Below are 16,076 nucleotides of genomic sequence, written 5' to 3'. Positions count from 1 at the left end.
ATATATATATATAAAATAATTACGTAGTAGACGTTAACGCCATCTTCATTGTGTTTTCTGTAATATCAGTTGTTGTTGTTGTACGAATTGCATTTTATTTCGTTAAATTCTTGTTGCTCGACTTACCAGTGTTACACTTCCCGCATTAAAACTTTTATTACGGCGATGTGCAATTTATTTCAGCGACATGACCTCCACGTGGTCTATCGCAGACAAATTTATGAGTGTACTTGGTGCAATCTTTTAGAGCGTCCAGAAGGTCGTACGCGAGTCTTCATATCTTACAGTGTATATTGTGTAGCATGTGTAAATAAATTTTAAAGTCAATGTCTAGTTTAATTACTAAATTCCCAAATATATATATATATATATATATTATATTTTGAAGTATATCAATGATCAAAAATTTAGAATCATTAAATTCAATTAATTAAAAAAATAATAAATTAAATCATTATCTTAAAAAAAAATTGATTGATCCAAATTTTTAATTGATAATAAATGTATATGTTATATGTGAAAAAAATTTGTTTATTTTTGTTTGTCATTTTTTTATTTGATCTAATTCTTAAAAAGGAGTTATTTAATATAGGTTATTTAATAATAGGTTAAAATTAAAAATGTGAAAAATTTATAACACATATAATAATGAATAAATTGATAAAATGATGAAAATGAAAAAAAAATGATATAATTAAAATAAAAAAACTAATATTTTCCTTCTTGTTACTCGCAATTGTCATTATATTCTCCGACATATAATATATTTTTACAAATACATTTTCTTTTCGCTTATACACAGACTTTTTCAAGAGTCGGGTAGGAAATTTAAGATAATTATTCCGTTTAGCATATATCGTATATACTTTCTCTTCGTCATGATTTGCGATGATTATGTAACGCCAAAATTGTATATTAATCTCATAATATCCAATGTCATTGATAAAAAAATTACGAAAAAGAATCGTCTTAGTTCGAGATTGGCCTCGAGAGATATCGTGATCACGATATTTCATCGATAAAATTTATGTCGGTGAATTAATATTTTCTAACATCGATTTACTTTTTATGTGTTTTTTTTTTAAATAAATTACCTTATATTAATGGCAACATCGAAAGCACGATGCTTTTTCTATATTTCTTTTTCTTGCTCTATTTCTTATTTCTATTGATTGCATTTATGTATATTATGCAAATGCATTTTACGATAGCTGCGTCAAAGAAGAAACGCACGATAACTTTGGAAAAGTTTTTTTTATAAGCTTCTGTTTCCACTTCTCGAGACGAATTCGATCTGGACGATTCCTTACATTAATTTTTCTTTATACATACGTCCTTGTCATCGAAATCGACATATTAAAACCGCCTTGTATCAACATTATTGTTCTCAAATCTATTTTCCTCCGGATTACATAGAATTTTTCAAAATTATTAGAAATATTGAAGATTTATGAAGATATTTATTTAATATAATGATTCAAAATAATAATAATATAATTTTAATTATATATTCATCATAAATTAGAATTAATCAGAGGAAAATAGGAAAACAATTTGTCTACAGAATACGTATCAAGGTTTGAATAAAAATATTTTAATTACAAGTATTAGTTTACGCATATCGTTCAGACAAGCAAGCAAACATACATATTTAACAATGGCGATAAATATCTTAGATATAAACAGTATTATTTATTGGCTAAAAATTTGTCAACCATACAACATAACATGTAATAGTCTATACGCAATAACTTAAAATTTAAAAAGAATGAAAAACAATCATTTAAATAGATTCAATACAAATCTTTCCTTCCATTATCTTTTTATTTATACATATTTCATAAGCTGGGCAGGCTCGTGCGAAATTGTAATGTTGCAACACGTTAATATGCTATAAAACATGAGGCAGAATTTTTATTGACAATTAACCTGTACGCAGCAATTTTCTCGTAATTGCAAATTATACTTTTAAATTCACTCATTTTTATTTTTAATTCTAATATTTTTTAAAAATATTTTATTTTATTTTTATATTTTAAAATTATTAAAAATTAAACAAAGAATATTAAATAATTATTTTACGAATTAAAAATTGCAACGCACAGAAAATACCTGTATTATACATAGTTGTATTATACATATGCATACGTATGTATATAGTTTAACATTCGAAATCTTTAATAATCAGGATCGAAAATTATACACAACACAAGTCGTTCCAGTAATTACAAATTGCGAGCTGCACGCTTTTGTGTGTTACTAATAACAAGAACATACCTTAAATTTTATCTTATTGTCGTATAAAATGCATATATCTTTTGACATATCTTCAAGTGAATTTTACACCCCAATCATATAATAAAATGCTTTATGTGCTCGATACTTATCGATATTTTGTGCGATACAACGATGTTTTTTTTTTTTTTTTATTCTGTATTTACTTTCAACTATTTTATGCCTCTTGCATCTCTCTCGATTTATATCTCTAATAGGATATTTCTGTGAGACAATTCGATTTATTATTTCGCACAATCTTTATATGATTATGTACGAATCTGTATTTCGTATTTTAATTAAAACGAAACAAAAAAATAGTTACAAAATCTTAATCGATACAAATACGTGATTTTCGCAATTTTCAATTCAATTGAAAAGTTTTTTTTTTTCTTTTCTTTTTATAAAAGTCGAATTTCATTAACCTGAAATGTGCGTTGATACGCTCGAAGTATGCGATTCTTCACACTTTCAATTTGACACGCGCACACATGCATGTACATACACACATACAGACATACCATACACGATCGCGAGTGTGAATATTATCGATATATCGACAAGTTTTTTGAACCCTCTTCAAACAATTGTAAATTAATAATATTATTTAATATTTAAAAATCTAACAAGTTATGGATATTAAAAATGTGCATAATAATAATAATTTTACTAATAAAATACAAATAAAGTTTTATAAATAAATTTTACTTATGAATTATTTAATTCGACGTAAATTAATAAAATTGTGAAAGAGAAATCTATATTACTTACAACTTGACAAATCTTCAATATTTTAGTTAATAAATTTTTGCAAGAGAGGGCCCTGGTAGTATCATATTTATTAGATTCTATTTACTTTTGAAATGCAATAATCTTTTAATTGATAATATTGCTTTTAAACAATAGATTTCATATTAAATTGTTTTCAATTCATTGATCAGAACTTATACTTTCAGATTTGTTTAAAAATATTGTTTTTTTGTAACTTTAGTGCTTTACAAATTTTTAATTTGAATCAATGACATAAAAGTCATATTTGAAATATTCGATACAACGTATGTAATTATAAAGAAGTCATGAATCAGATGAAATGTATATATATGTGTATGTATGTAAATATTATTTATGTCTCTTTTATATTTCCTTATTTGTATGTCACTATAATTTGCAATAGCTGTTATATCTTAGAAATTTATATCGAGTGAATGTTTAGATAATGCTATTGATCAAAGCGAACAATTGATAATTTCAATTTTTACTCGGTATGAATTGTGATATGATTGCATTTGTTTACAACATTGTTAAATTATGTGATTCTCTCATACGCAGGTAACAGTGTCAGAAAGTCGGATTACTACGATTCGATTAAAAATGCGTAGTATTTCTAACCTAAAAAAAAAAGTTTATTTCGTAAATAAACCAAAATTTCTAATAATGTTTTCATCTATTTTTCATTTTTCCTAAAGAAACACGTATTCGATCATTTTTTTATATATAAATTAAAAATAATAGTCAAAATAATTATCATAAGATATTTGTGTCATTTCTAACTACACAAGTAACACATTTCAATACGATACATTCTGACACATTTAATATTACAATTATATTGAACAATTTTCTTCCTTTATTTCAACTATTTTTTCAAATCATATATTATTCTAGAACAAAATCATCGTTAATCGTGTAAAATAATCGATCGTTAATCACTGAACTATTTGGATAAATCTACACAACTTACGATTTGATTTAACATGAATCACAAAGGTGATCGTTTCGGTAACAAGAAATACAATTTTCATTCTTCTACTTCACAGGTATCTCAGAATTATTTTTACCTAAGAATAATATTACTACATTCGCAATCATTTATATACTATTGAAATAATAAGAATTTCGTTACTCGTTGAGTAATGAAATTAATAAAAATTTTATATAACTATATCATTAAAGATATTTCTTCATTATCGTCATTATATATAATATGCTTTCTTCGTACAACGAGGTGTCATTTGGTGGTAACATAAATAATTTACAATAAAGCTAACAAGAAGACATTGTTACCACAAGCAAATGACACATAATATATATATGTATATATATATATTTATATACACGTTATACGGATTTAATATTCACTATTTATCGATTACACAGTTCTTTGATTTATACAAACCATGAACGCCTAATGTCCATTAGAAGGTACCATTTAAGATTCTTCTTTTTCTCTTTTCTATTTCCACCATCATATTTTCCACTCGTTTCTTTATTTTTCTCAATTCCTCGAATTTGTCACAACCATATCTAAAGATGACAATTTTATTTTTTATGAAATTTTTTTCTTATAAAACAAAATTAAGACTGAAATAGTAATAAATCTCACCTCATCGCTATTCAGTACTAGTCAAACTTCTCCACTCGCTTCACCATTATCATCTTGCTTTTTATCCTGCTTTTCTTTCTCTCTTTGCCTCTCTTTGTTCTCCTCTTTCTCCATTTCTGTTTCCTTCTCTTTTTCAATCTTCTTTTCCTTTTCACTTTCTTTCTCCTTCTCTCTCTCCTTATCCTTCTCCATATATTTCTCTTGTTCCTTCTCTCTTTCCTTCTCTCGTTCTTTTTCTCGTTCTCTGCCCCTTTCCGCTTTTCGTTCTCTAAGTATTTCCATTCTACGCGCTCTGTGCAAACTTCCAGAAGGAAATGTGGAATCTTCGACCGCGGCAGCCGCGGCCGCACTCGCTCCTCGCTCCACGGCCGTCTGCTCAATAATTTACTTAACTGTATTTTTCAATATGTCCTCTACCTGATTTTATTCACATAAAATAGACAATCATATCGAATAAGACGAGTTAGATACATACTTTCAATATAAAACTGGCCGTCGAACTTTTGGCAATTGGACTCTGCGCCGAGGACGGATGACTATGCCCGTGTCCATGGGTGCTAAAGTAGCCACCCGCTTTCGGTTTGATGTGACGATTGTACATTTCCATATGTACGATCTTCATGAATTCGATCTGTGCTGCTAATTTCTGAATTTCTTCCTGCAATATACATATATGATAATTGGATGGATATTTATGTAAATTAAAATTTAGATAAACATATGTATATATATTTATTTAAAAATAGAATTGAAACATAGAAATTTAAATATACATTCTGTATATTTAATTTTTAAATTTCTGTAGTGATTATTATATCTTTAGAATTTAAAATGAGACGATGATACCTTCAGTTCTTCGTTTTCTTGATGCAAATCTGTCGCTTCCTCGGATACTAAACCGATTCCATTTAAAGAGAAACTCGCTGTGACACCTCGGGCTCTAGCACGACTATCCCATTGATCTCCTTGACCACGTAAAACTCGAATCACCTGAAATATAATTAATGATCTTTTAAAAAGGTAATATAGAATTTACTATATATATTATACTATATATATCTATATATTCATGAGAAATCTTTTAATTCCAGAGGCCAAAGTAATTTTTGTTCAATATGAAAAATTTTCTGAAAATTAATAAATAATGTTCAATGAAGAGATGTCATATCACGTGAGATAATAAAGTTGAATTAAAAATATAATATTTTTTTATATTAAATTTTGTGTTTATTTTAATTTCTAGAATCTATTCTTCAAAGTGTTTCACGAATATCTTGTATGGGAAAGAAAGTGAAATAATTAATGAATTACCTTGGGCGCAAATACAAGAAACACAGTGACAGAAGTAGACAATTGTGTACGTAGAAAGCCTAATAAATATTTGATATCTGGGCCAGCATGAGGGAAAATGAAGAGACTGCAAAGAAAATCATGGAACTTAAAACTCGATTTCGACAATAATGTTGGAAATAATAAAAAAAAAAAATAAAAAAAAAATAAAAATTCATACTGAATGGCAATCATGGTTATGTTCACAGCTGCTATATTGTAAATAGCATAGCTTATCAAACGGGCCTCATTAAAAAGACTTTCTGCATTGCGAACGTTGTAACAAACTTTAATGCCCCATGCAAGGAACAGAATTTCTCCTGAAAGGAGAATTTCAATTACTACATATTTTATTGATGTTTTTAAAAATATTTTTTCTAATCTAATTTTATGATTTTTTTTTAGTACCGATAGCTAAACTATGGTCCCACCAATTGAAGGAGCATTGATTGAACTTTAGACCATAATTATCGGCTATCTCTTCAGCGTATGGTGGTGCGCTGAGCGTCCACGTGCCCAGATAAATTAACATTACTAATAATATCGGGACCATCCATTGCAGCAATTGTTTGTCTGTGAGCTTTACTTTGTGCGCGCTTTTTACACGGTATGTGAGAGAAACTCTATAAAAAAGAAAAAAGAACAATTCGTACCTCTGATAAAAAAAATATGTTATTCATTATTGAATTACAAATAAAAATTTTAATTTTTGATTTTCTTCTTTGATAATTGATAATTGATAAATTTGTATTTCATACCTCCAGGTTTTCATCAACAATGCGGTATAAGAAATACAAAAACCAAGATGTCTTGTCCATTTGGTCGCTATACAAGAATACATGTCCAAAACCGGAAATATCGCGGCCATCTAAGTACATAAATATATGTGAAAAATAATTTACATAATACATATTGTTGATTACATTAATACACATTTATATATATATATGAAATAATCATAAGAAATTGCAGAAGAATTTGAAATAATAAATTACGTACTTCAAGATACATGATGGCGCAACCCAAAAGCGTGATAGACAAAAATATCGGCGAAGCAACCTTGAACACTTTGAGTTTACGGTGTTGATACATGTAGACGACTAAGATGATAGTACCAAACACACAGAAAATAGAGAACGATAAAAGAGCGATTCTGCAAGTAAAAGATATTTTTATCATTGAATTTATATAATTTCATTTTAATTGAAAATTCCTTAAATTTCAGAAATACTTCAGATTACTTCTCTTCGGTTTAAAAAATAAAGAAGTTTGGGACGAATTCGTACCGGAAGGGCCAGTTGTAGGTGGCTAGACAAGGTTCCGGCCCCTTACATTTAACGCATCCCGGGGCACAACGTAAGCAACGAAACATCGTCATGTACCAATCGCTTATGTTTTCTTGCATTTCCTTCCAAGCGGCTATAAATTTATGTTTCAGCTAAAGTTATACTAATAATGCATTCACTCGAGGCGAAGAGTTGAGCTATCCTTACTAACTTTCGACGAGGATTCCATTGAAAGCGGATTGATGTTGGTTCTTGTCGTAATAACCTTTTCGACATTTACATATATATGCACCCTTTGCCCAACCAGCACCTACGCCATTTTGATTTATACGATTGCTCGGACTTTGATATTCACACTAAAAGTCATATACATGGAAACATCAGGTAGAGACAAACTCTTGATATTGGATAAAAGAATTTTAAAAAGGATGATAATTCTTTTTCAATAATTTCAGTGTTTAAAATAATTACCTGAGTGGTATCGGTATGACATTTGTGCGTGCCTTTAAAAGATGCTATTTGATTACTTAGAATTTCATTCTCATTGCTATGCGGCGATGGATCACATTGATTTACTTCTAGCCCGCTAATATCGATATCTACGCTTAAAAATTCACGAACCCTTGAACAAAATATAATTTCATCAACATTTGTTGAAATAGTTTGATCGCTTTATTCAAGAACAAACAATTAGAAATCGATCCAAAGAGTTGTAGATTCGAAACACTTATCAATTCACTTATCAAATGAAAGTTTTGACACATTCGATGCAGTATTGTCATCAAGTATGCTCAGCCATCTCGTTTCATTTTACAATTGTTTTCCACATTAACCATGTAAGTAAATTTCATTGACGAATTAAAATTAAAATTAAAAATTCGTATTTAATTATGATCAAAGATTTAAAGTTAAAAATTAATTAAAATGATTGATACGAACCCGTGACGAGCGTCTGGCGGTCGTATGTTAACACTGTATGAAATCAACCATCGATGACTTTTGCAGGAGAAATACGGGATGGTCCACCAACCCCTGTAGGATTCAATCGCCGGTGACTGCATGAATTTCGGTGACCTGGGATAACACGCAAACGCCACAAACCGCCATAGAAACTTCGATTTTTTCACGCATACATGTTTCGTGCAACCCCATTATTATCGTACTTGCTTTTTTCTTTTCGTCTCTTTCTTTTTAAATCCTGGCACTTCACGGTCATCCGGTATATACGAATATTAAATTTTGACATTTGAATTAAATTTGACATTAGATATTGTCTGAATATGTATTTAGAAGTTTTTAATTAGAATTTACTATATATTAATTGATATTACACTTTAACATTTTTCTTTTTGGAGTAAAAAAGATCAGAGATGTATATGTTTTTTCATTTTAACTGTTTAATAAATCTTGAAACAGTCTATATTCATAAAATATTTATTTATATCTATAAAGTAAATGAAAAAGATTGGTTGAAAAGAAATGAAACATTCTATATTATAACTATTGTTTTGAATCATAACCAGAGATTATTTCTCATACATATTTTCATAAAATATTTATCTTATATGTATTGGTTTTAACATGCTAAATTTTAAAGCGATCTCTGAATTAATTTTCAATATTATAATTATTCATCATCCATTAAAATTTCAATCCAATTTTAATCTATAAATATGTAATAATTTAAACAATACAAGTGAAACAATTGTCAAACTGACAAAATTGAAAAAAATAATTTATGATCTGATTCTTTAGGGACAGCTATTGAGTGAATTCTTTGGCGCTTTCACATCTCGCGTTAAACACTTGAGAAAACTGCATCCACGTTGTCTGTAAATTGTCGCTTTCTCTGGTGAACATACCATTGATTCGTCGAAATCGATCCAAATGCGATTTGGTCCAAATACCAATCATTTTGTTACGACAACCACCCACGCAATAATTCGACCGATGCATATTGTATTTTTCATCCTGATTCAGATTGTACTATAAATACTATAATACTATAATACTATAATCAGTGTTGTCAATCGTTTCATATTGTTATATTCGATGATTAGTTTCACGATGCCAAGTTATAAATATCGTAGCGCCGTACACACATATGATAAAAAGCTTTTAACGACGTACCGTTGGCATATTGATTATCGTAGAATTCTCTTTAAGCGATTACATTCCCCTTCAAAATGAACACCCTTGAATATAATGCACGCTATATCTTTAATATTTAATGAACGGAAAAACATCAACAATTTTGTAAAATATTTCGTATACGACATTATATACTTATAGATTGTAAATTTTTGAATATTCAGACAATATTTTTTTTAACAGATGTTAGAAACAAGAGAAAAATTAAAAATTCGAAAAACTCGATTCGTAAAATTCGAATCTCATTTCTGCGTGTCGAGTTTCTATGACTTGACGCTTGTACAAGATGATGAAGGATGATGAATGATCGTGGAGCGCCTATAAAATGTTTATTTTCTTCTCGGTAGAATTGTTCTTAGATAAATATTGATTTATGGTAAGTACATCGTGTTTTGTTAAAATTTATGATATTCGTATTTTTATCGATTTTTGGTTACTGCGTTCAGCTACTTTACCGAGAAGAGGTAACGAAAATTGAATATGGAGGGCGAGATGCAAAATAAAATTTTTTTGTGCTTGTGCGTGTGCGTGCGTGCAGGTTGATGCTTCTTAAAAAGCTAGGTGCAGATGTGATCAGGTTATATTTAATTAATCGATGAGTATCATTTCTTATGAATATTACAAGAACTTATATAATATATTAATTATATAATTTTAAAATAACTATATTTTTTTTATTCTAGTTTCACTAAAAAAAAAATTGAAAATTATACTAATTGCACAATTTGATATTAACTAAATTATATTTCTCTTTTCCAGATTTTGACAAGAAAAATAGAAAATGGATCGAAATATGAATATATCGATACATGCGATTTTCGAGAACGTGCATCGAATAAAAATCGAAAAAGGTGCATGAGAGTTTGAAATTCGAACGGTTAGATAAATCTAACCTTAATTCTGTAGTGGCACCCGCATTTTCGAACCACGGTAAATTAGAATCCGGTATAGATCCCGGCTGGAGTCCATGGCTCTCGACCTTGAATGGTTCTCCGACACTTCCCGGGCTTCTTTCCAACCAGACTGCGCTAATTACTGCACCCGTGGACGCGTTTAGTGCGATCACCCTTGTCTCCACGGCGTCGTTCACTGACATCAGTAACGACTTTGCTAGCACATCTAAAAGCGCTACAATATTAAATTTCAACAAATTATAAATGTATCAGCTATCAACTATTATTAACGTATTATGTGGTAATATATAAAGGTTTGTCTCTTTTATACAAAAATTGTGTGTTTAAAAATTGATGATAAAGTTGTATATTGAGCCTAAGAAATTGTAAAAATTTTGTAAAACAATTATGTAATTCGATATAAAATAAGTAAATCTGTCCTAATCAGAAAAATAAGAGTAATATAAATAGTAGATACTGTTTTACTCATGCAATAAGTAGTAGTGTAGATATGTTCTAATCAGGCATTAAGTAGTAGTGTAAACATATTCTAGTCAGACAAGGAGTAGTATAAGTATTTCCTAAGAGTGATACAGTACTTATTATTAATATTACAAATATATTTTTATATTATATTATATTATATTTATATAGTATATTATATTATTTATAATATATTATATTTATATAATAATTATACTATAAAAATATATATAAATCTAATATATGTACATTTATTTTTGAAAATTTTAATGGCCTAATACATAAATTAAAATTTTGTAAAATTATTAAAATATTTTATCATTAAATCATTGTTCGATTAAACGGTAAATAGGATATATAAAATTCATATATGAATAATAAATTATAATAAATTTCATTTTTTCAGTTCAAAGATGTTAAAGATCTGATTTTAAAATCAGTCCACGCGCAGAGTCGCAAAAGCATGAAGATATAATCGATGTACCTCGATAGCATGCATATTCTCGTTACCATTTTAGCCGATGAAATTCGATTAGGTGATGATATACCAGGTCCCGGACAAATTGGATTGTTGACAATGCGGTCTGTCATCGTGCATGGTTTATTAGCCAAATCGATTTTATCTTTCTCTTATAGATTGAAACGATTTGGAATTTGATAGAAAAAAAGAAAATAGATCTTCTTTAGTTTGGAATACTGGAAACACCATTATTCTTTCTCATTTTTCTTGTTTAATGAAAAAACATGTGAGAAGGAATTGCACAAAAGTTACATGATAAAACAAATATATATAATATAGAGAAAAAAAAAAAATAAAATTTTTTTTTTGTAAAATATATGTGTTTTAAAATCTTAATATTATATTTTATATATAAGAAAAAAATATTACAAAAGTAAGTTATAATTTATTCATATTATCTTAAGACCTTTAATTCTTTTGTTAATCATTCGTATACTCACTATTATGCCTTGACACCCCGACAGTGCCAAGATTTTGGAGCATCAGGGCTGTCATGTCAGCTTTTTGACGTGCGGTATCGTAACGTCGAGAATCAAGTGCTACGGCAGCTGGTAAAGATTTAAAACCAGCTGTCGTGGCACAATCTTCACCCAATGATCCGGTTGATGCCGCTTCTATCACGTCCAGAGCTTCTTCGATACCCGCCTTCGAAATAGAACAGGTTATAGATTCTATCAATTAATCCAATGTAATTTTAAATAAACTTCTTTCAACATTGGGAAAAATATACATTAATTTCTTTTGGATTTCAATCTTAGGATACAAATAGAAACAATGGAAGATTCTTCTAAAATTTAACTTCATATATTTTAGATCAATATTGCTTTTAGTGTTAAATAATTCAAACAATTTAAATTAGGACAAAAACTTTTGATCTCAAGATCTAACTATAATTATTGGAGGATTTTTCTACAATTTAACCCTTCATTTCAGTATTAAATTAATTTAAATAATTTAAACACAAAAAAAATTTTGCTAAAGAATTAAAAGTTACTGAGAAATATTTTTTTTTTTAGGATTCTAAAGATTAATTTTGGAGAATAGTAGAGAGATATTTTACCCTTTTCATATCGAGAATCTCCGTGCTGGTAATCGTAGAGAGGGACGGTACCGAGGTCGAGGTAGCCGTCGTTACAGTGATGTACGCCATCATCGTCATCGTCGCAGGAAACAGGGCCCAAAGCCAAGATTTGCCCATCCCGCGTACTGCTCATTTGTACTTTGAAATAAATGTTTGTCATTTCATTCTTTATCATCATGTTTATAAAAATAAGAAGGAAAAATTGAAGATAATTTTTTAATTCCTCTTTTTTTTCTTCTTTTTTTCAGTCATATGTAAATACATAATTAAATGCGTATAGTTAAAGGTTAAAATAGTTAAAAAGAGTTTGAATAGTACAATCATTAATGATATCATTAATATATAATTTTAAAAACAAACCTTTTTCTTTTGCATTCAAGTGGCAGCAAGTTTGAGCCCCGGATCCATGGGGCGTTCATCCACCCCCTCTGATGCCCTCGACATTCTTCTCAAGGATTTTCTTGATCCTCTTTGATCACTTCACTCACTTTTGTTCAATATTCATCACGAAAAAGTGATTCTATCAAACAAAAGTTATATTCACTTATATAAAATAAAATTATCTATTCTCGATAATTTTTAATAATATAAATAGAGAAAAAATATATATCGCTTCAATATATAGAATATCTTAATAAATAATAATAAATAATAAATTTTTCACGTGTTTCACATTCTTTCTCTTAAAGAACACATGACTTTACCAATGTAATTTTATCAATGTAACTCGTATATTCACGTGAGTGAAATAATTTCAATATCATAATATATGCCACTGAAGGGACGTTAATTTAAATAAAGTAGACCATGATAGGATTTCTCTCAAGGGTCCTTCCATAATTCCATAATTCGTGTGATGGTGTAATTATCCACTATTATAAATTTTTCTTGCCAGTTCTCTGCTTCGTATATTAACAAATTAAATTTATCGTTTATCGCGAATCTATAATGAGTATTTAACGAGGATATTGAAATCGTTCTAAATGTTTGATTAATATCCTTTTCAACAATATTTGTTTATTTGCACAATTCGTTTTTTTTTACATGGAATTTTTTCTTAAAAAAAAAAATTATCATATCCATAAAATTACAAGTAATTCGTTTATTTCGTTTAAATTATAAAAATTTTGTTCAGTGATATTTTACTATATAAATAAATTACAGCGTAGAAATTAATTTTGTTGAGATATAAAGTTATGCCATATTTGATACATACACGTATAGTATTTTATAGAGTATTTTATGGGTATTTTAAAATTTTTTCTTCATTTAGTGTCATTATCCAATACAATTGCAATTGTACAACTACATGCGTATGGATATACGTATATTAGATTATTGATAGAGGTTATGGAACTTGTTAAAGGTTGAGTAAATCCTCACGTTTCACTTGTCAAAGACTAGTGAAGATAACTAACTGGTGGAAAATGAAATCATGTACACAGCTCTTTCTGTTATACGCGAAACACGAAAATTTATCACTTCGATTTATCACATGCTTATATTCCTCTTTTTATTATATTTATTTATTCCTCACCTTTCAATATCATAATATTGGAAAAGGTCGAGTGAATAATAAATGGAAATTTTATTTCGAAAAATTGAAACAATAGATAGGAGAAATAGATTTGGTAGAACAGATTAAAACGTTCCCTTCCATTTCGTCCAAGATTCAATAAGTTTTTGTCTAGCTGGCTAAATACCGACTTTTTAAAACGACCAGCCGAGAACAAAAGAATTAAGAGAGCTACATGTCGATTCCAACGCTCGTTGTATCGGAAATATCATGTTTGTTACCCGTACACAGCTTTGACGATTCTCTCGGCCTTTCTATCCCAACAATAACGCTTTCCGATATTGTTTGGCGCAAACAGACTTATAGCCAATAATTTTTTCAAGAGTGAAACGTGCAAATTTTATATTTCAGATAGTGACATAGATGCTTCTTTAAAAACTTCATTTATTTAAATAATATTTTACAATCAATTATTTTATTCAATTTTATACAAATTTTATATTTTGTAAGGATTTATATTTGAAAATAAAATTCTCTAGAGTTGTTCTTTGTCGATGACTACTTTATCGAGAGTGAAAATTAGTGCAGGATAATCATAATCTTGATGCAACGCTCTCTAGTGGAAAATTTTTGCAACATAGATACTTTTGTGAAGTTTTATTTATTTAAATTATGGCTTTTAACTATCTTACTGTTAATCATTTCTTTTAGAAAATTTTTATATTTTGCAAGGATATTTGAGAGATAAAACTTTTGAGAATTACTATCGAGAGTTTTTACTACTTTTAATATTTTTTTTTAATAAATATCGCATCCGAAATAAAAATTAATGTAGGACAATATAATGTAGGACTTCGAATGCAATGCCCTCTAGTGAAAAATTTTTGCAACAATAAAAAATGTCATTATTTCATTTAAAACGATTTTGAAATAAAATGTGTATCAAAATAAAGAACGATAGTCAAGGTCAGTGTAATAAAGGTCTATTTGATGAACATTCCTCGACGTCGGACCTCGAACTACTTCCGTTACCCTTGGGAATCCTGTTCAGGGACGAACGCATTATGAAAGCATGTTAAGCGTCTTGTCTTTGCATTTTTGAATCTAATGAAAAATTTAAATTTATCACTTCTTTTCTCTTCATTGTATCAATATTAAAATTTTACTCTTAAAAATATGCACGTTTGCAAAAAAAAAAAAGAATTTAAGAATAAAAAAAAAATTTCAATTTCAAATTTTCTTCAGTCGACAGTGTTGAATATAATGGCAAACAATATGAGATAAATATGTCGAGAGAACGCGAGTTAGTTATCCTTCAGTTCATTATGCGTTAATGTGTCTTAACTAGTTATATCAAGATCTACGGATCCATCGAAGCGTTCCAATTATTCTCTCGACGAACAAAGACAGAGTTTATTCGTATGAAACATTAAAAGGGTTTGTTTGCCAGAATGCACTATTTTAAGATACACAATAGTTTATTAATAGCAACTTGTGAAACAATTATAACCGATGCGTTCATTCTAAAATCGATTGAAAAAGTATCAGATTTTTTTAAAAAAATAACCATCTCTAATTCATGAATACTTTCTTACAGATTCTTCGAATTTGAATAAATACATAATGTACGCGTTAAAACAAATATTATAGCTGGTCTTGGTGGTGAAATCAACAGGTAATTCTTTCAAATAAAAAAAAAACTTATATAAAATGAATATATATATACATATACTTATAATATTTAAAAAATTTTCAATATTCATCAGTCAATATTTAAAGAATTCACCGTCAAATAATTTCTAACATATTTCTACCATTTTTTCTTTTTTTAATATAAAAATATAATTATCTACAAATTCAATTTAATTTTCATTTTTACAAAAATATGACATTTCAAATCACAGATATATTCATTGCACATGTGTAAATTTTCAAATGTTTGAAGTATAATAAACATCCTCGTTCACTCTTTTATTAATTTTAACAATCGAAACGAAGCATGATCCCCCAATTGAAAATTGTCAAAAGTGGGATGATAAAAATAGGAAATCGATTGGTTTGCATAATGAGTCGTTAACAAGATTTACGATAGTTTTCAGGGGAAGGAGAGCGTATCGTTCGCTGGAGAAGAGCTTTACCGCGCGCAGTAAGGACGATCGA

The 16,076-nt window shown here is 28.6% G+C and overlaps 1 protein-coding gene and 2 long non-coding RNA genes across 10 annotated transcripts in view; 2 read left to right on the top strand and 1 right to left on the bottom strand.

Moving 5' to 3' along the window:
- Positions 1–3,406: 3,406 nt before the first annotated feature.
- Positions 3,407–5,911, top strand: LOC116185753. The gene is made up of 3 exons (XR_004150659.1): positions 3,407–3,603; positions 5,481–5,677; positions 5,901–5,911. It is a non-coding gene; the product is annotated as an uncharacterized LOC116185753 (long non-coding RNA).
- LOC102676002 (probable G-protein coupled receptor CG31760) overlaps positions 4,449–16,076 on the bottom strand; it is a 24,692-nt gene continuing 13,064 nt past the window's right edge. The window contains exons 2-18 of one of the 7 annotated variants that reach the window (XM_006616771.2): positions 12,761–12,920; positions 12,380–12,538; positions 11,760–11,964; positions 10,317–10,551; positions 8,212–8,346; positions 7,744–7,894; positions 7,484–7,628; positions 7,273–7,405; positions 6,986–7,139; positions 6,745–6,854; positions 6,395–6,609; positions 6,168–6,306; positions 5,969–6,074; positions 5,504–5,647; positions 5,133–5,315; positions 4,658–5,032; positions 4,449–4,578 (exon numbers count right to left, since the gene is read on the bottom strand). In XM_006616771.2, the coding sequence (XP_006616834.1) occupies positions 4,679–5,032; positions 5,133–5,315; positions 5,504–5,647; positions 5,969–6,074; positions 6,168–6,306; positions 6,395–6,609; positions 6,745–6,854; positions 6,986–7,139; positions 7,273–7,405; positions 7,484–7,628; positions 7,744–7,894; positions 8,212–8,346; positions 10,317–10,551; positions 11,760–11,964; positions 12,380–12,517 (2,547 nt within the window). In that variant the 5' untranslated portion in view covers positions 12,518–12,538; positions 12,761–12,920 and the 3' untranslated portion in view covers positions 4,449–4,578; positions 4,658–4,678. Of the gene's footprint in view, positions 4,579–4,657; positions 5,045–5,132; positions 5,316–5,503; positions 5,648–5,968; positions 6,095–6,167; positions 6,307–6,394; positions 6,610–6,744; positions 6,855–6,985; positions 7,140–7,272; positions 7,406–7,483; positions 7,629–7,743; positions 7,895–8,211; positions 8,347–10,316; positions 10,552–11,759; positions 11,965–12,379; positions 12,539–12,760; positions 12,921–16,076 lie in introns of those variants that run through there. The other 6 variants (XM_006616772.2, XM_006616773.2, XM_006616775.2 and 3 more) reach the window with 6 other exon arrangements.
- Positions 10,148–11,532, top strand: LOC116185754. Of its 2 annotated transcripts, none has more exons than XR_004150660.1 (2): positions 10,148–10,634; positions 11,206–11,532. It is a non-coding gene; the product is annotated as an uncharacterized LOC116185754 (long non-coding RNA). The 2 variants fall into 2 exon arrangements; XR_004150661.1 differs by having other exon boundaries at positions 10,491–10,630.

This window comes from Apis dorsata, unplaced genomic scaffold (genome assembly GCF_000469605.1).
Source record: "Apis dorsata unplaced genomic scaffold, Apis dorsata 1.3 scaffold_270, whole genome shotgun sequence".
Classification (NCBI taxonomy): domain Eukaryota; kingdom Metazoa; phylum Arthropoda; class Insecta; order Hymenoptera; family Apidae; genus Apis; species Apis dorsata.
Note: the sequence above shows the minus strand (reverse complement) of the source record. Positions and strands in the feature narration are given on the sequence as shown.